The sequence below is a fragment of the Balearica regulorum genome, chromosome 10, assembly GCF_011004875.1.
Source record: "Balearica regulorum gibbericeps isolate bBalReg1 chromosome 10, bBalReg1.pri, whole genome shotgun sequence".
Lineage (NCBI taxonomy): Eukaryota > Metazoa > Chordata > Aves > Gruiformes > Gruidae > Balearica > Balearica regulorum.
The window spans coordinates 15,799,493-15,821,134 of record NC_046193.1 but is presented as its reverse complement, the minus strand read 5'-3'; the positions used below and the strand labels follow the sequence as shown (position 1 = coordinate 15,821,134).

At 44.0% G+C, this 21,642-nt stretch overlaps 1 protein-coding gene across 1 annotated transcript in view; it reads right to left on the bottom strand.

Moving 5' to 3' along the window:
- Positions 1 to 6,636: 6,636 nt before the first annotated feature.
- The window catches only part of PTPRG (protein tyrosine phosphatase receptor type G), a 408,244-nt gene continuing 393,238 nt past the window's right edge, over positions 6,637 to 21,642 (bottom strand). Inside the window, exons 19-29 of the mRNA XM_075762295.1 lie at positions 21,342 to 21,476; positions 20,767 to 20,939; positions 19,579 to 19,714; positions 19,089 to 19,235; positions 17,155 to 17,248; positions 15,806 to 15,882; positions 15,250 to 15,378; positions 12,798 to 12,944; positions 11,863 to 12,005; positions 8,617 to 8,752; positions 6,637 to 7,905 (exon numbers count right to left, since the gene is read on the bottom strand). Coding sequence (XP_075618410.1) covers positions 7,759 to 7,905; positions 8,617 to 8,752; positions 11,863 to 12,005; positions 12,798 to 12,944; positions 15,250 to 15,378; positions 15,806 to 15,882; positions 17,155 to 17,248; positions 19,089 to 19,235; positions 19,579 to 19,714; positions 20,767 to 20,939; positions 21,342 to 21,476 — 1,464 coding nt within the window. The 3' untranslated portion in view covers positions 6,637 to 7,758. The remainder of the gene's footprint in view (positions 7,906 to 8,616; positions 8,753 to 11,862; positions 12,006 to 12,797; positions 12,945 to 15,249; positions 15,379 to 15,805; positions 15,883 to 17,154; positions 17,249 to 19,088; positions 19,236 to 19,578; positions 19,715 to 20,766; positions 20,940 to 21,341; positions 21,477 to 21,642) is intronic.

The following is a 21,642-nucleotide window of genomic DNA, read 5'->3' as shown; positions in this document are numbered from 1 at the left end:
AGGCTTTGCCTTTTCTCCTGTCCTCGTTGCTCACCAGGACGGCTCAGGAGGACCAGGCACGCAAACGCTGTGCTGCCAGCACGGTGACGAGGTTTGCAGGGCAGGGGGCTGCTGCTGAGCTTGGCTCAAGGCGAGGGTCAGTTAAAGAACAGCCACCCTGCGCCCCGCAGCGAGCTCTGCCCCGTGCGTGGTGTGCGCACAGCTAGCAGCATCTGGGGGCTCCACCTCGGAGCTGCTGCCATCTAATGAACACGCAGATGGAGGCGGCCTTAGTGTTTCAAGGGGCTGCCTCGGGCTGTCCTGATTTCTGTAACTGCCACAGACAAATATTTTTTTCTTGCATCACTGTCCTAGGAGATCATAGAATCCTAGAATCCTTTTGGTTGGAAAAGACCTTTAAGATCATCCAGTCCAACCATTAACCTAGCACTTCAAGTCCAACCACTAAGCCACGTCCCTAAGCACCACATCTACGTGTCTTTTAAATACCTCCAGGGATGGTGACTCGACCGCTTCCCTGGGCAGCCTCTTCCAGTGCTCGATAACCCTTTCAGTGAAAATTTTTTTCCTAATATCCAATCTAAAAGATGGATAGATGTTCCTACTGCCCAACCTCTACCTTTCTTGTGGCTGTTCAAGTTCTTTTTTTTGCCATATCTACCAAAGATGTGGGGAGAAGATGACACCCTTCCTTCAGGAGAGGTATTTTAAATACCAGGAGACAAACCTCACAGCCTCTCCTCCACCCCTGCGTCTCCCCGGCTGTCCCTCTCCAGCATTTCCCCAGGCGGCATCCCAGTTCATCCTCTTTGCTCAGAGGATTTCCAGATCACTGACCACTACCGTTGCTCTCATTTGCCTGTCTTCAGTGGGGTTTCATTGTTTGGGTCTCCCTCCCTGAGCAGGATGGGAGGGTTTCCTCACCTGGTCCCAGGTTAGACCTGCCGGTCCTGCCTTCGTCTTTGCCTTGCAGCAGGTGGTGTTGACTCGCGTTCAGCTTGCCGTCGGGTCCATCTTTCAGGCGCTCAAGGACCAGGGGTATTTAAGCAGCTCCTTTCCCGCACTGGTGTCACGAAGCGCCCTGCACCAACCGACCTGTGCGCGCAGGGGCTGCCGTCTTCTCTTTGGAGGTGGGGCAGCCTTGCCGGGCAGAGGAGCCTCCCCTGGGTGCCAGCCCCAGCTGCCCGCCCCTGGCCATGCAAAGGGCACAGAGCTCTCCTTGCTGCTGCAGCATCGCCCAGGGCCGGCCCGGCAGGCAGGGGAGCAGCTCCCTGCCCTCCCGCGGTCTCGCCCCAAGCAGCAAGGCAGATGGAGCCGGCCTCTGGGCCAGCGCTGGGCTGGGGCTGGGCTGCAACGGGGGGCAGCGTCCTGGAGCAAGGGCTGGAGGAGGCACGCTGTGAAGTCAGGGGCTTTGCTAGCGCTGTGATGTCACACTACTCACGGTCCCTGACTAGCGTCCCAAGCTTCCTCTTTCTCCCAGTCAACCAAAATACAGACCTTACCGATAAGAATGCAGCAGCACAAAAGGAGGCAGACATACAGTGTATTGATTTTAACCAGCAATTTTACATCAACGAGCAATTTCAGCTGTTGCTGCTGTTTGTCCACGTGCAGGTGCTGCTCTGGACCTGCCTGCTGCCTTGTTTCTGAAGGCTCCCCCAGCCCCGGCAGCTGCAGGCAGGCGTGCCTCTGCGGCTGTCCGCTGGCAGCAGATCTGAACGAGAAGATATCCACAAACCCGAGTGGTTTTCCCACAAGAACAACAAAAAAGTAACACGTGTGCTCAGCACAGAATCAGCACGGGAGGTGGTACACGTCGCTGCCGAGGTTTTGTTGCAAAACACCGAGCATCGATGGTGTAACGCGCGCCCGTTTCGGTGACAGCTCTTGGCTCGGATGCAGCTGCGGGGAGATGTGGCTACTAATGTGCTCCGTGGGGAATATTTGCTGCTTTATCTCCAGGATTTGGAACATCTGTCCCTCCCTCCCAGTCTGCCTGAGATGGGAAAGAGTACTTCTGCTTTTTCTACCACAGCTCCGGGGTTAGTCGAGCAGTGAGCACAATAAATCCGGTGGCAGTGGCTTGGTGGAAACCCCCATTCCTCCAGGCAGACGGCGTCTGATAAACCAGAATCCGACCGAAGGGAGGGCACACCCGAAGGAGCTGGCAACCCAGCTCCGGCTCTGAGGTCCCGTTCTGCATGGGGACAATCCCCTTTCCTCAAGGGATTTCCGTGGGTGACCAGTCTGGGGGGGACCAGTGGTGGGGAGGGAAGGGGGTTACCGGCAGCTCGCTGACAGTCCCAGACAGTTAAGAAAGGAGCGGCCACCTCCGCTGTCAAGTGACTGAGAGCCAGTTCCCAGCTGAGTCCTGCCTGGAAATTTGAGATCTAATTAAAGCAGGCCCTGGATCTCATCACTCCTCCTGCACGCCTGGGACAATGAAATACTGACTCGTGCATCTGTTCTGTATGCGCATTTGATGCAAATAAGGAAGAAGTCTGTAAATACATCAAAAACCATACTTTATTTTATGTATAGCAATACAATTTACATATTAAATAACACTATAATAGAATGATTTGATATAATTTTAACATAACAAAAAGAAGATTCTTCAAGTTACAAAAAACCCCCAAACAAAAACCAAACCAAACCAAAAATCTCCCTCAAAATACTCCCTCCCACCCTCTCCCCAAACCAAACACCACTTTTTTTTTTTTTTTTTTTCCTGAATGGATCAATGAGACAAACGTATCCAGTGACTGGCTAAGTCTAATTCCTATTGCACACACTGACAATGGAATCCAAAAAAAAATAATCCAACTTTCACAATCACTGCCCCAAAGAAATGACATGTGTGGAAATCTTTTTTTGTAGTGTGATGATGGTGTCTCACTACCTCGATACACAGAAGGTATGTATTCACATAGCCACCACAGAACTAGGAAGGAGGTGAAACTAGAAAAAAATTAGCTTTATATGAAAATATAAAATTCTATGATTATATACCATAGATACAAAGTTCCCAGAAGATGCTTATCCAAGCAACAAAATATTTACAGTTTTAATGACTTTGCTATTTTAAAAATGAAGGAAAAGAAAACAGGAGTACACGTGAATGCTTCGGTCTTTAGAAACAATGGCTGCTTGCTAGTTTCAAATGTTCTAACAAAACAAAAAGAGTCACTACCCCAAATGTTGGAGAGTTGTGACATTGTATAAAATTGACTATCTCCTCTTTTGGAGACACGTTTATTCTTAAAACTCAAGACATTTTTCTTGAAATTAATTATCCTCTGTAGAAAATGCTTCCCTTTGCAAATAGTTAACAAAAACACTAAAAACAGTTTAACAGCTAAGACAAAGTAGAGGCCAAATCTCTTCATTACAGTTCCTTCTCTCTCTATTTTTGCATTCCTTCTCCTTTGATAAGTAAAGCCAATGTAGTTCACATTGTTAGAATGGCAACAAAGAGAAGAAGAGCAAAGGGGTAACAAGAGTTGAATTATATCTGGGAAAAAAAAAAAAAAGAAAAGAAAAAAAAGAAAAGAAAAAAAAGAAAAAGAAGAAAAGCAATGCAGTGTATTAACAAATAGGCATTTTTCCCTTCATAAAAATTCACTGGCACCATTTGAACATAAACTTCAGAACACAAGATCTAATGTCAAAAGACATGAATTTGAGAAAGACTGCTAAATCTTTAAGACAACTACATTTTAATTTTTTTTTAAATTAAGTTGGTTTTGTTTTGCTGAGAATTAGTAGTATGTATCTTTGGTAGAATTGATATCTGTATTTTTTAGCTTTTAAATAAAATATATCAGCTTAAAAAAGATTAAGAAGAAGGCAGTTGTGCTGTGTCATAAAGATTCTTCTCCTAATGTTCCAATGTATCTCTCTGGGTTCAAGCAATTCAAGCAGTCAGAAACTGGGAAAACAACTGAAATTTTGCAGATCCTGTAAATGACTCCACTAACCTCGAACAGACCCACAGTACAGAAACAGTCACACACAAGAAGTAGTTTAAGGGTTTCGGGTTTTTCTTTTTCCTGTTCCTAAATTAATATTTGGAAACAGACACTGTGAAATACTAAGGACAAACGCTGTTTAAAATGAATGTTCTTGAGACCTTGGTCCTGCAGAAGAACCGGTGCTTAGCCTGCACGCCTGAGCAGCGCTACGGGCTCTCCCAGACCTGCCTACCGATGCCAAGTTCACGTACAGGAGAGTTTGTAGGATGGGGCATTCGGCTGAGCCTGTCACCCATTTTAGATGTTGAGATGACCCAGCAGCTTTCCAAGGATTCATTCCCTCTTGGAAAGCTTGGCTGCTTTTATGGGCTCAACGCACAGAAGTCTTTTATGTCTTTCACATGGTCTGTGGGCACAGTACACATGCAAGACATGGAGAAATAATATTTTCTAAATGTAGACACACACATGCACGTGTTCTTCGGTCCTTTATTTCCTTATTTCTCAGGGCTGGTGCTGAGGACCACATTTTATAGCGATGGGATATACTCAGGTTCTCTTAATTTGCAGGCCTGCACATTGGCTGGGAACTTCTGATGCTTGAAAGACACCCCGACCGAATGCCAAGAAGTGGTTACAGCGGGGGGGGGTGGGGGTTGGCGTGGCAAAAGCAAGGTTGCGATGCACAGGGTGGGACTTTGGCCAGAGACTCAGGAGAGCATCTCAGCGGAGCCTTACGAGCGCACATCTCTGAGCACACCTCGCTCCTCCTGCCAGCCTCGCTCAGTCCCAGGGAAAGGGTGTATGTAAGAATCCATGTAAGAGAGCAGAACTGCAGCTGCTTACAGTAGGATAGATTTGGCTCTTCCACGCTCTTAATCCTGACCTTCACAAGCAATTCCTAGCTTCACGCACTTCAAGCCTAATGCACCGCTACCATCTCTTGGCTATCTGACTGTCAGCACAGCACTGAACACGCAGCTTGAGCCCCCTTAAGAAAAAATCCATGGAGGACTCCTAGAACATCAGCGTAAATCATTTCCCCATGGATTAAATCCCAAGCAAGTATTTCAGGTGTGGGAAAATGCCAATGCAAATGCATGGATTTCCAAAGCACCTACCAAACTTCAACCCCCACAGCCTTCTTTCATTGATTTTTAAAACTTGTGAGAAAGTAAGGGATTAAACCAAGGATATTCAGTCAGTGTGTCACGAACCACAGTTATCTTCCATCATGCCAGTGAAATGAAAAGTAATCAGTTGAAAGGACTGAACAAATCCAGCCCTCTTGATGCCTGCAGTAATCTTTATGTCACTTAGCTCTTGTCAGGGTTTGAATTCTTAACTTCTCCCTACACCTCCCCAGGAACTTAAATACTTCAGACTGAACTGATCAACTCATCAGCATCCCTTTGTGCCACCAGCCGGAATGCCTGGGGCCAGGATCACTTCTGGGGGCTCGCAGCCTCTAACGCTGATACACTCTGGCCAGCAGACAGCTCAGCAAAACCTTCCAGCCCTTGCAGGCAGCAGTACTGGAAAAATTACTTCAACAATTCTCGTTACTGGGCCGTAGCGACTGGACAGCCAGTCCTAACTCCTACCAGACATTAGCTGACTCCCTCCTCGGGGCTGGGTTGCCCCAGTGCAAAGGGGATGCAAACTACAAAGCATTCTTCTGAAACATTTTGTGCATTTTTTATTGGGACTAGCTGTTGCTGGACACAGGATTTCCTTACTGAATCCATGGATATATTCCACTGTTCAGCATTAGCAGGTATTTGGATCGCTTGTATGGAGGGATTCAGCAAACTGAGAAGTAAAAGGTAACTATGTAAAAGGTTGCTGATGAATTCTTAAATACTTTGGTGTTGAATTAATCAAGTGTATCCACACTAGGAAATCTTCCCCTTATTAGAAATAAAAGGCCAGATGTTAGCACATACCAGCTTGCACAGCTCCTCTGCCCAGTGAGGCCGTACCAGCTTGTTACCTCGTGAGGTTCTGAACCAAAATACCTACTCTCAATCTCATTTTAAGCAGTTCGCTTTCCATCCCCTTGCGTGTGAAAATGCACAGAACCTTCCTCGTCGCTAAGCTTCCTCCCTGCCCTCCCCTCCAACAAAAGAAGTGGGGTTTGCCTTGCCAGGTGTGTATTTCAGCAAGACTGGACTGGCAGAAATTAATAGATTTACATTTAAATGGAAAAATATGCTGTAACATTTTGACAAGTCCTGAAAAATTACAATGCATGTTTTGTGCAGATGAAATTTAAAAGTAAAGAAACTAATGCTGTATATAAGAGATAGTGCCTTTAACTGTATACCAAACGTCAGGATGGTTAAAATGACATATTTCCTTTTCAAGGCAGATTCAATAACCCCTCCCTACTCAGCCGAGCTATGAAGGACACCGTTAGCTTTAATCTTCATGAGAATTAAGTATGTGCTTACTTCTTTTGTTCAATAGGGATGGACCTTGTTGAGTTGTGACCAAATACAAAGGAAAAGGGAGCCAGTGCGGATGTACACTTAAATGCTCCAAACAATAATTCAATTATTTATATAATCTGGGGGAAACCATTTTATTGGTGTGGGAGGGAAAACACAATAAGCTAGGTTTGTGCTAAAGAATTAGTCTGGCAAAAAAAAGAGGGAGAATGTAACTTTATAGGTAGTTTTTTTATTAGTTTGCTTCACCAGTAAATATGGATCAGTACTTTATGTTTTAGCACTAAAGTATGAAAATTACACACCTGTAAAAATGGCATCTAACAGTTATGAAATTAAGAAACGCCTGTCATCATGTAACATACCATTAGGTGTGAGGTCATATTCAAGAAATAGTAAGGAAATTAATGTGTTTAAAATATTGAATAGCTTAGTAATGTAAAATATTGCTACCTTCAAAATATCTGAAAACAGGTCTGATTTTGGGTTGTAGAAGATTTCTCACTGTATTGGCTCTGATGAGAATAAAACCCAAGTACTTTCCCATCATAGGGCTGGTTAAAAACTAAAATCGACATTTTTCTGAATACATGGGGAAACTTTGAAATTGTAAATTCAAAACCTATCACTGCGTCCCACATATGAATTGCATCTAATTTATACTTATATTGTATGTAATTTATATGTTCCATGTAAAGCAAGTCTTAGGCCTGCAAGTGTACAAAACAGCAATTTGAAACAATACAGAAATAATTGTTTCAGCTCCACAAGGCTATTACACCTTCACTGTAGCTAATAATCACCTGCCACGTTTTGTCAAGAAAGGATGAACACTGCTCACCCACTCCGCTGGAATGCAGAATACCGTTACCAAAACTGTGACGTGATCATTAAAATAATAAATATGGTATGAAGGGGTACAGTATCTGTCGTAGAAAGAATCCATCTGGCCTAGCATTCAAGATTTAAGATTTGAGGGTCACTGTAGTTAGCAAAACTTCACTGCATTTAAACAAAACAGAAAAAGCATATGTTTGTTGTCATGGAATGTCACATCAGGGCTTGTCTTGTATTAGAATATTATAGGCAGTAACACTGATCATATAGTGCAAACTAGATAAAATTGCGTTTCACTGTGTGAAATAAACAGAGGTGCAAATGCTCAGTAGGATACCATTAAGACATAAAATGGCAAAAAATAAATATCAAAACTTTTATCAGTGTAAAAAAGTAATTGGGTTATTGTATAACCTAGAGTCTGGCAAAAAAGGCCTCAAAAAAGTTCACTCAGTCTTCAGAAGTTCTACAAATTAAGTGCCTTTTCAGGTTTCCAATTAGACAAGAGACTCCATGCTTTCTGCCGGATCAGATTCGTCACTGGCCATCACAGCACCGTTTTTGTCCAGTGTCATGGGACCGTTTCCATTTTCCTTAGTGCTGACCAAGCTTAGCATTGCCTTATAAAGAAACTGGTACTGTTCCTGGAAAAGAAAGGACAAGTTATTTCAATCCTTTTGGTGTACATAAGTGAGTGGTGCTTAAATTTGGCATTTCCAGGGAAGACCACGGGTATTCATACAGCAAAGAAAAACACTGAGAGAGCAATTATCTCTGTTAGTCTAGTTTAACCTTGGCAACCCAAAATTCCCATTTTGGGTAGATTATATTATTCCTGATGTATTATTAAACACTACAGGAGGGCAGGACAATAGCTGAGCCCACGGCTCGGCCCCAGGGTGTTCCCTTGTACCGGCAGAGCCACGCACCGCGAGACAAGGGTGCTGCTCTCGCCGCACGCTGAGCGCAGAGCCCCTCGGTTGAAGCTTTATCTCCCCGCAGCTCTACCTGCCCTGCTGATCCCAGCGTGCCAGGTTTAAACAGCAGAGCTTAACTTACAGGGCTGGGAGGGGGATGCCGACGAGCTGAAAGGTCCCTCTCTGCTAGGGCTGCCTGTACGGTGCCCCCCTGACGGTATGAGAAATAAGCCTCACCGCAAAACAAGGACTTACCGTGTGGGTTTGAGGTTTATAAAAAATGACAACTTTACAAAAAAAAAAGCCCAAATGCAAATTCTGCTTGGCAGCAGACGCGGTAGGGCTTGATAACATACAGAATGCGTGTATTAGTTCATGCTTTTGGTCTCAGATGAAAACCTTGTAAATTATCCATTTATATTCCATTTAAAGACTTACAATGTCTGTAAATACTCCAGGCCGCATAAGATTTATCATCTTTGCCACCTGGAAAACATCGACAGCGTTTTCATTCTCCAGCTGCTGGGACAGAGTGGTAAGGGCACACAGCGTTCCCGCTGACACAGCTCCATACCTGAAAAACCACACGAAAATGATAAGTTACTGAGAAAGATACCTGGGCAGCGACACAGAGCCATGAAAACATTGATATCGTCTTATTTGATTACTGTAGTTCATCTTTGTATCTATTAAATGCTTGGTTTATACTGGCTAATTTTTAGTCATTTTAATTTATAGAAGAAATTTGATGGTACACCAGTCGTCTCAGGATATCTGCAGTATTCAGTACAAAGAACTGTATCAGCAGAGGAACGTTAGCCATTTAAAAATACCCAGCCTGCAGACTATAACACTGAAATCAGTTCTCACATGCTACATGTACTGAAAGCATCTGCATTATAACTGAGCGTATTTTAAATTCATTAGTGGGAGCTCAAGCAAAACATAAACGATTAGAAAGAAATGAGACTTCGCCTCTTCCTCCACATCTGACAATTATATAAAACCAACACGGATATGAGGTGCTCGCAAGTAAATGGGGCACATCTCAAAGTCTTCCTTAGGTCTGATTCATAGGTGAAATGCAACATCCCCGAGCTGGGCACCCAAGAGACATTACGGATTCTGAGGAGTTGAGCTGTGCTGTCATTTAATAAGAACCCAAGCAACGGTTATTCGTCAGGAGCAGGAATCAATGTGTCCTTGAGATACTGGTCAGGTAGAAACCTTACTGCTGCTAAATCTGTGGGTATGCTTGAATCGTGTGTGCAGTTGTGGGGTGTGGGATAAAGGATCCTAAGCTCGTGACTGCTTCTGAGGAGCCTCCACTGTCCTCTGCTCTCCCAGTACTCAGCAGACTGAAATTCTGTCCTAGCTTTGCTCTGGCTTTGCTCTGTGACTTTGAGAGTCTGCGTCTAACTGTCCCCACCTATAAAAGGGGACCTTGGCACTGACATGCTCTGTAAACCATTTGGAGAGCTGCACACGAAAACTTCAATAACCGGCAAGTACTGCAATGCCATCTGGTATCATAAGATTACCACGAGGATTTTTTACAACATTCCTGTGGAAATCAAGACATATGCTGACTTAATTTTGTATGATTTTTGCAAACTCAATGTGCCTAGAAATGGGAAACAGAAATCAGATCACAATAGATCTGCTATATTTGATGAAAAGTGTGCAGAAGGAGAAGCAGAGCTTCTGCAGCACTACATAGATGGCTGTGACTGATCATCTCTGGGGATAGTGGACAAAGTGGCCAATGCTTGTGCCTGACAGGATGCAACTAAATGCCTCTGAGGGTCTAATGACCTCATTTTCACTTGGGCCGATAACCGCCAGCTCCCAACAACCTGAAGGCTTTTCTCTCGGACAATTATGCAGCAGATCTTTATCTAGTTGCCTACATATGGGCAGTTATATTTAACAATCTTGTCAACTGTCTCGAGTTGGAATTTCTGGACTTCTTTGAAATGTTCTTATCAAGTTCACCCCACCATGTACTTCCTAAATACCACACGCATTTAGTATCTGCAAATTCATATATTTGGAATTAATCTGCAGTTGTAATTATTAGTGGATTATGTGATATAGTTGTTGCATGTAGTAAAGGGAAATTTTCATTTTCAGCTACATTTGCTTAGGCCCCAATGAAAAGCAGAATCCACATTATGTATTAGGCATAAAAATAAAATCATTGAATATGACAAATAAACCAAAAAAGCAATTTACAGAAAGAATGACTCAGCACTGTTAGGAATGTGATTTTGATTTTTTTTTTTTTTTGTCTAGCATGAAATGCCCAAATCAATAATGGTTCTAATTTTGTAAAACATAATCTTAAATACTGCAAGAGTAGCAAAACCTCACTTCAGACTACCCAGAGCATGAATATTAAAACTAGCCTGGAATTAATCAGTGCTGGCAAAAGGCAACAGAGCTTACAGTGTGCATTAGCAAGGCAGGAGACGGTGGGAGAAAAACTACTTGCTGCAGCCCAAGGCACCGTTTGCAGGAGTCAGTTGGGAAAAACCTGTTGCAGCAGCAACACACCGATGTGAAGTGAAAGCTCTTTCAGCAACGGCAGATACCAGCATGCGACCGCACATCAGCGCACAGGCTGATCTGACCACTGAAATACCGGAGTATGGTAATGTTTTTGCACGAAAGGTGAAGATTTCCAAGACTTTGCCACTAATTCTGTTTTGTAGCAATGACAAAAGGTCTAATGGACTCGAGCGCAGAAGGGTTGCAGGTACAGCAGTTGTTTACGCTGGCTCGGTGTTCGCTCTAAGGGCGACTCAAGGAGTGTCAGAAATTGGGCTTCCTTGGGATCTGAGTGGCAGAATGACTCCAGGAAGTGCTCTGCCCACCAGGAAACACTCCCTCCAAAGAAACCCCATTAGACCCAGGCTCCAGCTTCACTATAATGGCATTTTGCAGCTACGTGTGCAAAGTAATAACATGCGCTGCAATATTTAGCATCTTTTATAACTGGGCATTCAACCAGAGCTGGCAAGACAATGCTCACCACTGCACTACAAAAGAGACAAGTGTTGGGGCATGCTGGCCCTGTGGTAGTGGGCTCCCCCCCTCCCACTTGGCACCATATGGGCCCCTTGGAGTGTTTTTGGGGAAGCAGAAGGAGGAAAAATAAATCTGCTCTCAGAAAACCCAGGCCCTTTGTCACAAGATACTTCTGATGCTCATCCTGAGACACAGCTGAGCTGAGCTTGTTCTGTCTTACACGGCACATTAAACCTGAGCTGTTAGACAGGAGCTCAGGGCTGTTTTGAAACTGGTTTCCATAAGCCCATACTGGGCTGCTTAGAGCATTATCTAAACCAGGGCTCTGCTCGATTCTGAAACAGGTTGTAGGATTTGTTTGGGATACTTCCAGCTGCAGAAGAACCCAAAATTCTTCCAAAGCATACACAGCCTCACTTTCTGAGTCCACCTAAAATTATTACCAACATAAAAACTACACTAAGCAAAATGTATTTGGCCTCAGATGCCAACTGAAAACTCATCCCTGGAAGTTTAAATATTCTGATCCTGTTCCTTAGACCACTAAACCCCATCTGCTGCATGCAAGAATGGACATCAGTCCTAACAAGTGTCCTGTAGCTGAGTAACTCCTTGTACAACCTGCACATAAATGGGAGAAAAGAGATGACATACTCATCATGAACTATGGTGGGGCCATCCCTTGTTAAGGCCTCTTCCTTGATTACATTGATAAGTTCAAAGGTACTGCTTATGGGAGCATCTGGGTTTGGCCATTTAGGACACTGAAAGTGGCGGACTTCCAGAACGTAGTCATCCTGCAATGAAAAACCAGCCTGGGCATTAGCTGCTTTAGTTTCACATTTATCCACTCCAGGTAGAAAGAGGGAAGAGCCTCACTACAAACTGAAGAGAGACCTTCTTCCAAACAGGTCATATAGAAAGATGACAACAGACACACAGCTCTAGCATCTCTGTAACAGTGAATGCCCTAAAATAACGCAACTTTAACAAAATATTTAATTGATAAAAGATTTTGTATTTGAATTCAGGGCTTATATCCATATAAACCTTCTCTCAGAGACTTTATAGCTCAAAAGTCAAGCAAGAGAAGAGCAACCAAGGGATTCTTAAAAGGGCTGCAAACTAACGTCTTGCAGCAAAATCCAGCTGCAATCCAGATAGCAAACTAGAGGCAGGTTTACAGCTTAAAAGAAATGTGCTTAAGTAAAACCCCTTAATTAAGAACCCCCAAAACAATTAAACTATAAAAGCTGAATTTTATAAGCAGAAATAGGACAACGAACCTTGGTGTACTTTACAAAGAATAATTCAGTCTACTTGTGTGATTTCAAAGTCTTTCCTTTCAAATAAGACATCCAATTAATAATACGGCCTCAGTAGCTAGAGGAATCTACCTGGAAGTAGATGATGTGCGAGGGAGAAGGAGCCAACGAGAATACCTTTCCCCTGCGAGCAACATGCATGCACATGCATTTACAAGTCAATCCTTTTCAAAACCGTTTCTGAACTCTTCTTCTTCCATATTTAAATGACATCAATAACATTTTGGGGAAAAGCCAAGACCCACATTTGGAGGTTTATTTTACCTGGGTAGCTTCAAGGATGAAGTCATGGATGATAATTTGCTCTTCATTAGAGAGGCACAGTCTGTCTTTGCTGATAAGGGTCACAGTAAAAGCCTCACAGTTCATGGATTCCTCGCGACTTGGCCAGTACACAAACTCATCCTCTGCCTGGAGGAATGAAACAACACGCTATTGCAACCTTTCAGATACCTTGTGTGTGACTGAAAAATCCAGTGGATCAAAAAATTGGTTTGATAGATAGAGATGATCAGGTGCTGACCTTTAAAAACCATTTCTGTCTAAAACAAATTCACTGTTATGGTAGGCAGTAAGCCTGCCAGACCCTTCCTTTGTGTGTCCAAACAGGTAATGTCTGCTTTTTAATTGGTTTCATAGGGAAATGGTTATCTTAGCTCACTCATACTTAACCTTTGTATTGTATCCTAGGCTTTATTACCTCCTGCCTACACAGTTTTGCATGAAAGTCAGATATGTATTTAGAAAAAACTCATTGACCTTTAAAAACTAATTGCTTATTATTTTTAATTTGTGTTCACTGTGGTCTAATCCAAAACTCAAGGTCTGTGGATCAGGTCTTGGTAGAAGACTGATGGATACTTACATAGCGTTTGAATTTTTAGGAGCGAGGGAAGGAGTAAGGGGGAAGGAGGAAAGAAACCCCAATACTCTTACCCTGGAAAAAAACACTGGCTTAACTTAATGCGCTTTCTCCAGCAAAACTCCTCTACTGAAAGGACTCTATAAAATCCAACTGAGACTATGAATGCTAGAAGCAGCTCAGAGCTGCAGTAGCCTCACTGACAGGGTATAGGTGACATACTGTCAAAGCTATTCTTTAAAAAATAACTGCACATTCCTAATTCGCTGCAGAGAAAAATAACCACACACATGCAAAGTTTGTTTCTCCTCCTGGCTTTGGGGGTCTACTGTCCCTGGAGTGTAAGCACAGAAGCCACCCCAGCAGCATGCATGGCACTGCACGCCTGCATCTCTGAACAACCCGTGCTTTACTTGTGAGAAACAAGAGCTATGAAAGCACTCATCCTGCTGTGGCCATGAGCATGTCTCGAAACACAGATTTACTTCTGTGAGTCCGGAGCCCTTGTGCATGTGATGTGCAAGATACTGGTGAGATTTGGGCCCTAAATGTTTATTGTGAAAATGGGACTTAGGGTCTTAAGTCCTCTGAGTGCTTTGAAAAGTCTGCCCTCAGCGTGCAGAGACGCCAGCAAGCCGTGTAGTATTGCTGAACGCCAGGGCAGTGACCCTGCCAAGCGGCAGGTCCTCGTGCGGCAGCGGTGTGCACTGTCATCTCGTCCTCTGGCATTACACATTCGGCACCTTGACACAGACTCAGTCCCGCGCCACCCCTCCTCGCCAGCCAACAACCCACCCAAACACTGAGCCAGTGCAGGGATGCTACTGGTCTGCTGGCCAACCTCCACTCTGGGAATGGGGAAGATAAAGCAGGGACCAGGCATCCTTGTAAAGGATGTGGCTGAGTCTGGCGTTCCTCCTTTGCCCTTTAATCACTATTGTTCTGCAGAGCTATTTCATGTACTTATAAAGACAAGATCAGCCTCTTCACTTCCACCTGACACACTTTCATTTCATTAGTGCTTTCTGATTCGATCGGATTTCTCTGAACGCTCTTTGCCTTGCAGTGCCTGCAATCCCTTTCATCGCGCCGCTCACAGGAAACGTATCGACTGCTGCCTCTTTAGTAGCCCCTCACGACTGCTATTTTCCTGCTGTAATGAAGGTGGTTTCTCTCCCACTCTCAGCTACAATCGTCTATTCACCTCAGTGATGCGTGCATGAAAAAACGAACCGTTTAGTTCTTAATCCTTTTCAATGCGCCCTCTTGAGACGTGCCAGTAAATCTGGAAGTAGTGATTAGCACTTCACCTCTGTCTCCTTATTCTCTCTCAGTCTGTCTCATTATTTCCACTTAAATTAACATACGTTTGCTTTTTTACTTTTATCAAAAATAGCATTTGTAACCTTGCACAGCCGTAGTCCTGCATGGCCTGAGCCTTAAGCCCCTGGGCAAAGAAGCAACTATCCTGCTGTCCCTGCTTCGTACTTCTGCTCCTCTCAAAGTCCTCACCCGTGGCCCCGGCCACCCAGGAACCTCAGTGCCCTGCATCCTGCCAGCCAGGCGGTCCTCAGGAACTTCGTGGAGGTCATCATCACCGGCGTGCTGCCTGTGAGCACAGGGGTCCATCCAGTTCAGAATGTCTTTTCCCAGGGTGAGGGCAGAAGGGGAGGGCAAAAAACACCCCCCCCCATCTCAGAATTTGTCTTTTTGTAACAACCTTGCGGCAAAGTTTGAGAAGGTGGCTCACAGATTGGCATGCTTTCACCCAGCAAACAGCCACAGCATGTAACTAAGCGACCTGCTGGGCTAAGTGACTGCGGGACCGCGCGGGGAGGGACGCGTTGAACTCACCAGGCTCTGGTTGTCCGGCAGCATGACGATGATCTGTGCGTTGTGATCCCAGATCATTCGCCAGAAATCTTTAGTCGTGTGTGGCAGTGGATGTTGGGTTATGATGAACTCGTTACTCCTGTAGTAGCCCTTTTGCAGCAAAACAAACCACTTGGTTACTTACTGCCTTCAATGCTTTTAAAGCATTAATTTCATCTTTGGGGACACATAATGACCCTACTTCATTTTATTCCACAATATTTTCACACAGACTATAATTTTATAACTCCATTTCCATTCTGCAGAGTCCCTGTTGTTTTCATTTACTCTAAATCCCAGTATTTATTTGACTGCATCTCATGGAAATACACATTCCATCTAACCGCATCTTGTATTTAATTTTTTAGGCAACAATCTTTAATAAAACACAGTTAATAGCTTGACATTATGGGGAAGGTGTTAAAATCTCATCTGTTAATACACAGCCATTACATACAGAATTAAGACAATTATAGGCATCTGGTATTTAGCACCTTAGAATTGATTTTACTTTGTAATTAGGTGTTGGCTTCCTTACCATGATATAAGAGGCATTAATGTAATCTGTTCCTTTCATTCCAGGCAGTGGTGCCAAGCCCACTCTAGCGCGCTCAGCTATAAGATAAAAAAAAAAGATCAAAGTCTGGTCATGGCACAATGCAGAAAGTAAGAATTTCTCAGACGTTAACAAACCAAACACTGTGCAGCTCCCATCTCCCACAGGAGCAGGCCAGCACTTTAACTGCGTTAAAGCATTGCCTGCTAACACAGGATATAAAAGAGAATGTTGCACAATATTCCCACAAGGACAAAGTAATTTCAGGAATCAAATTTTACTATAGTAAAGATTTTCACAGCAGGCTGAATTACCAAATAACAGTATATGCAGTGATAACAGGGGATTTCAGGTAATTCTTGACTGTAGTGTTCCATTTGTCTCCAGCAGCACACAAACCCAGCTGATTTATTTTGTTTTCCCTACCACCCCGTAGCACTACCATCGCTCACTCCTCCCAGTTGGAGGGTGAGATAACCTCCAGAGACAAAACCCTTCCCTAACAGGTAACCACCCAGAAGAGTGAGTGTGAGTGTGTGTGTTGTCTTCAGCAGATCTACACTCCTCCGTGTTTGCAGGCTGGGTTCAACGACATCCTCAAACCAACCGACGGGCTCCAAGCACCAAACCGAAATCACTGCAGCTACACGACACAAAGTGCAAAGTCATACAGGCTATTTCTGTCCCGTTCACGTTTGTTTTTAAGATACATCCTGACGACTTTCCTTTTTTGTTAAAAAACTTCATGATGGACCGTATCTGTGCCATTATTACCTTGTGCTAGCTCGGCTATCATCTGTCCTGTATGTCCTGTACGCTGGGTAACCTGATGGGAATGACGTCGTGCCCGCGCGTGGTCTGGTGCAAATTCATACCGCTTGGCAACCACGCACAGATTCCCTATCAGCGACCGTGAAACTGGCCCGGGCACCAAATACCCTCAAGCGTGGGGAAGGCTCACATGCAGAAATTGAGTGTAGCAGCTGAATTACAAACAACTTGTGCCAATCACACTGGGAGATCTCCCCTGAGCTGGGTGCGATATCACAGTAATTCTCTCAGTATTCCATAGATTTATCCCCCTACCTAATTATTCAAATTCTTAAGCACTTCAAATTAACATTTCACTTGGACAGTATATCTGGCTGACACTGTAACTATTTTCTTTTGTTCAGTTTCGTCAGGGTAATTCTGAAAGACAAGACAGCTTGGTCTGAACAAAAGATTACATCTCTCCTTCCTAGTGGCTACGCCTTTTCATGCATAACACAGGGAGAATTCAGTACAAAAAGTTATGCTAGGCAGTAATCAAACCGAAGATGTGATCTTACACGGCACGACTGATGAGTTCCTGTTCTTCTCTTTGTTGCAGTCTTTCTGAGCACTGAAGCATTCCACGTATTTTGCATTACACTGTGTAACCAGCTGAAAGAGAATAAAGTAGTAAGTCAGTCCTCATAGTGCTCTAAATGAAGAGAGAAGGTTTCTTTGCCAACTACTGCGAAGATGCATCAGTAGAAGAATAAACTGCATTGTTAAACTTGTTTAAAGTACTCAAGATGCCAATAGAAATCATCCTTTTCATACAACATGTTTAATGGATAAAAAGATCTCTGCAGCGCTCAGCTTAGAAACATCCTGAAAATGAAGTTCCATCAAAATGTGTTTTCACAGAACACTACATTTAGTTATCTTTGAGAATATATTTCAAAGACTTGCAGATATGTTCAGTCAGAAGCAGGTCTCAGGGAAGAAAAGCTAGCAAAATAAAACAACAACAAAACTTTTATGGTTTCTTCTAAAGTAATAGCCAGATCATTCCTGCAGAATGCCTTTTTCTGCCAGGTCTTTGGGGAACCCACCATGCCAGCATCTGAGATCTGAAGCCATGGGTTACATTCTCTGGTCTGCCAAGTTCATTCTGGACTGCTTATGAGGCACGAAGTCAGGGATGCAGATTTGTATTTGAATATTCCCCCAGCGTATGGGGAAACTCTACCAGAGCAAAGAGAGTTAAGGTGGCTTTTTCATCCCCTGCACTAGCAACTCATTACTCAGCGCAATTTTACTCTAAGATGGTTGAATCTAAACTACTGAACCAGGGCATGAGCACAAGTTATTTGCTGCTGGCTCTGTGGTAGCAGCAGCAATGAGAGAAAGATTTAATAATTGCTGCTGGTCACATCCCAGTTTCTAAATGCACTCTAAACAACATAGCACTCAACTCATCTATGTACTGGCAAAAGCCCCGTTAGAAGTTATGGGGTTTCCAAATACCTGTGCAACGTTGGCAGAGAAAGTAATTTCTGAAAACGGCACTTACGTTTTTGAAATTTTGCCATGAGTCATCAGAAAACATCTTTAAACATATAATTTAGTATTGTTTGTAAAAGTGCAACACTTTTTTTTAATAAGAAATCTTTTTCTCCTGCTGCATTTTGTGTGTGCGTGCGCACGCTTGTGCTTGTTTCTTTAATTTAGTAATTAAGCATCTGGAATGTCTTGACTGATGGAGAAGTACTGAGATTTCTACAAGTGAATTCAGAAAAGAGCCTGTTCATTTTTTGAATAGCTTGGCACCTGGTATAATTTAACAGTTTCAGTTCCTTAGGTAGTTATTAACTCAGTGAGTTTAGCTGCGAAAACAGATGTCACATATAATCTTCTTATGATACACAGTCTCACAAAATATTTTTAAATGCATTCCAATAAAATCTAATCAGAAAATCTTGGGTTTCAAATAGATCTGGGCAAAAAATTTACTTTGGCCAGGATGAAAGCAGCTATGCCACAGCATGGAAGAGCAGCAAGCATAGTTGTTAGCAACGAGAAAGGCAAATTGTGTTTCCTGGTCTTAAAACATTTTTAATTCTTTATCTACAGTGCTGAAGTAGTAGGTGGTGCTAAGAACCTCATTTCATGTCCTTCTCCATATGTATGCATGAGAACCCCAGTTTGGAGGAAGACTTGCAGCCAAGCTAACCACAGACGCAGGAACATCCAGGCCCCATGGGAACTGGGAGACCAGCAGCACGCTCCAAACCAGTGTCCATGTCCCTCTTCTCACCTCTGACTGCAAGAGTGTCAGCGCTGATTTCCAGCAGTGTAGCTGGGACTGTTGAGGACTGAACTTCTCAAGATGCTGTGCTGTGCTAATCAAGTGTTCTGGTTTGGTTCCTTATCTATGACAACCGACAGTGACAACAGGACATACAAAAGAGAGTAGGGAAATTAAATCCTTCTGGATGGCAGTGATAAGCCTTACCTTGAACTGTTTTTCTAGTCGTGTCTTCCCTCCTATGCCAGGTATAAGGATGCTGTTAACATAACTATGCAGCTGGTTTGCAGATACTTCAGTCTCCTTCCCAAGGATGGCTTCCAACAAGGCATCATGAATAAAAATGTACTGCTCCTAGAAAAACAACAGCATGTCACGTAGGCACTTGGAATAAACTAAACAGCTGGCTTTAACTGAGGGGTAGAGCACACTAAAGGAAAGGGTGTGCAAAACAAGCCACCCATGCAAATACTGCCAAATCCAGAATAAACATTTACAAGCATAGCACGTACAACTCCGAATAAGTCAAAAGCGAAATCTGAAGTTTCTGGTCTAGAAAAAGAAAGACATTCCAGTTCAAAAAAGGCTCAGTGATATGTTCAATTTTTATGGGGATGTAACTGAAACATCCATTTTCTTTTTGATTACAACATAAAAATGAGCGCGGCTTTAAATTCAACCCGGCTGCAATCTTTACCTCTGTCTGGACGAGGTAGTTGCGCTGTGTCCTGATATGTTTCAGGAAACCCAGGACATTAACTGTGCTTTTGTCTTTTATCTGTTGCAGCATACTGTCTATCACAATGTAGGTACCAGTTCTGCCAACACCAGCACTACAGAAGACATAAGAGAAACACATATAATACAGTCGGATGAAAGGAAATGTTTACAACAGCAGAACAGAACTAAGCAAATATTCCTGTTCACAGACTTTAATTTCCCTGCCATCCCCAACCACAAAAGCTTCTAAACAAAATATTTTTATTTTGGTCTTCTGGGAACTTTACCAGGTATATATTTCACGATCTGACACTTGGCTGTCCTGTCTCCACTGCTGCTGTTACTGGTGTTGGCTAGAAGAAGCCATACAGAGATCCACCCTATGCCAAACTGCTGCTATCCTGGACCACCGAGGTTGCTCCAGGCTGTGGGGCTGCCCTGGTTGGCTTCAGTCTTGAGGTAAGGCTTAAGCTTCACAGCGGAGCTGTAATCCTGCTCTGGAAATGCAAGTGGTACCAGCACTATGCAAGGCATAAAATGGGACAAATCCTGTGGAGGTAGGACTCCTTGAAGGGGAGGAGGGTGTTCCTGGGCCCAGCACAGAGGGAGGGGAGGGGAACTGTTCAGAGCTTCCCAATTTCTGCTTCCCAATTTCTGCTTCCCAATTTCTCATCTTCTCCTCTTCACTATGATTCTGTACAGCCCCTCACACACAGTGATGAAGACCACATCCCTTAACTCGTTTAAGGGCAATCCTCTGTTGCCTGCAAGTGCTGGTGAACATGAGTGTGGTTCAGTGGCAATGAACGCCCAGGTGTCCGTGCATTCCCATGGTTGGTGGCCAGCGGAGGTGATCCTGCCCTGCCCACTCACTGAATGGGCAGGCTACAAACAAACTTTGAACAAGGTACTGCACCACCACGTCAGCGCAATGCTCAGCGGCTCAGCATCGTGGCACAGCGTTTTGCTAACGCAACTGAGAAGCTTTTGCATTGGAGCTGCCTTAAGATGCAGGCAAAGCAAGCTCACGTCTACCTTCACTCCATGAGGCTGGCACACTCCTTCTGTGTCACCAAGTTACAGCGTGTGTCTTGGCTGGTGTGTAAAAGCACAGGCTGTGCCCTAGGTATGCTTGCTGTGAAGCAGTTAATCACACCCATCATACCTGCAGTGCACCACCACTGGTCCCATGTCCGGGGTTCTGGCTGCGGAGGATCTCCTAACGAAGGTTAGCACAGGCAGAGCGTACTCCGGCACACCCATGTCAGGCCACTGAGTGTAGTGATACTGAATAACTGTTCTCTCGTTCTGCCGCCCCTTGGGGTTTCCTTTCTGACCCTGCGTGCAAAGTGTGCGCAAAAAGAAAAGATGAGGGAAGAGAAGCATGGAAAGATACTCAATCCTACTGGCTTGCTCAGCTGAAAAAGTGCTGGACTGTAACAGAAGAAATCTTCTGCAGCTCTGTCTTCTGCTAGGTGGAGACAGAGTTCAAGGAAAAATACATGTGGGAACAGGTAATAACAGCAGTAACTGTGACACCAAAGCAGCAGTGAACTTAAGAAAAAGAAATACAGACTAAACCTTTCACCAGGTTCCTTGTAATACTGACTTTGCTTACTTACGTCTAATCCACCTCCTACTTCAAGTTGCCTATGCGAATGCTGAGTTTTGCTCCTGTGTGCCTTGCATCCTACACAAGCCAGAAGGCATCCGGATGAGAACAGCGAGGGCTTTACTCACCTTTTTCATCTTTGTGTTCCTGACTGTGAAGCGGCGCACGGTGTAGCAGGCGTGAACGTTTGTGCTCTTCAGCGTGACGATTATGTTGCCATACTCCTCGCTGTTCTCGGATGGCCAGTACTGATCGCATTTCCTCTGAACAAAGATATAGTTGGATGAGTTGGCTGAGGGTTTGAGCTGGTGCTTTACATTTGTGTTTAGAGCATTTTAAAAAAGTAAAATCATGGCTAGCTATGTTATGTTAGTTATATATTATACATCAATATATATCATCCCAAATAATTTAAAAACAAATTCTGCC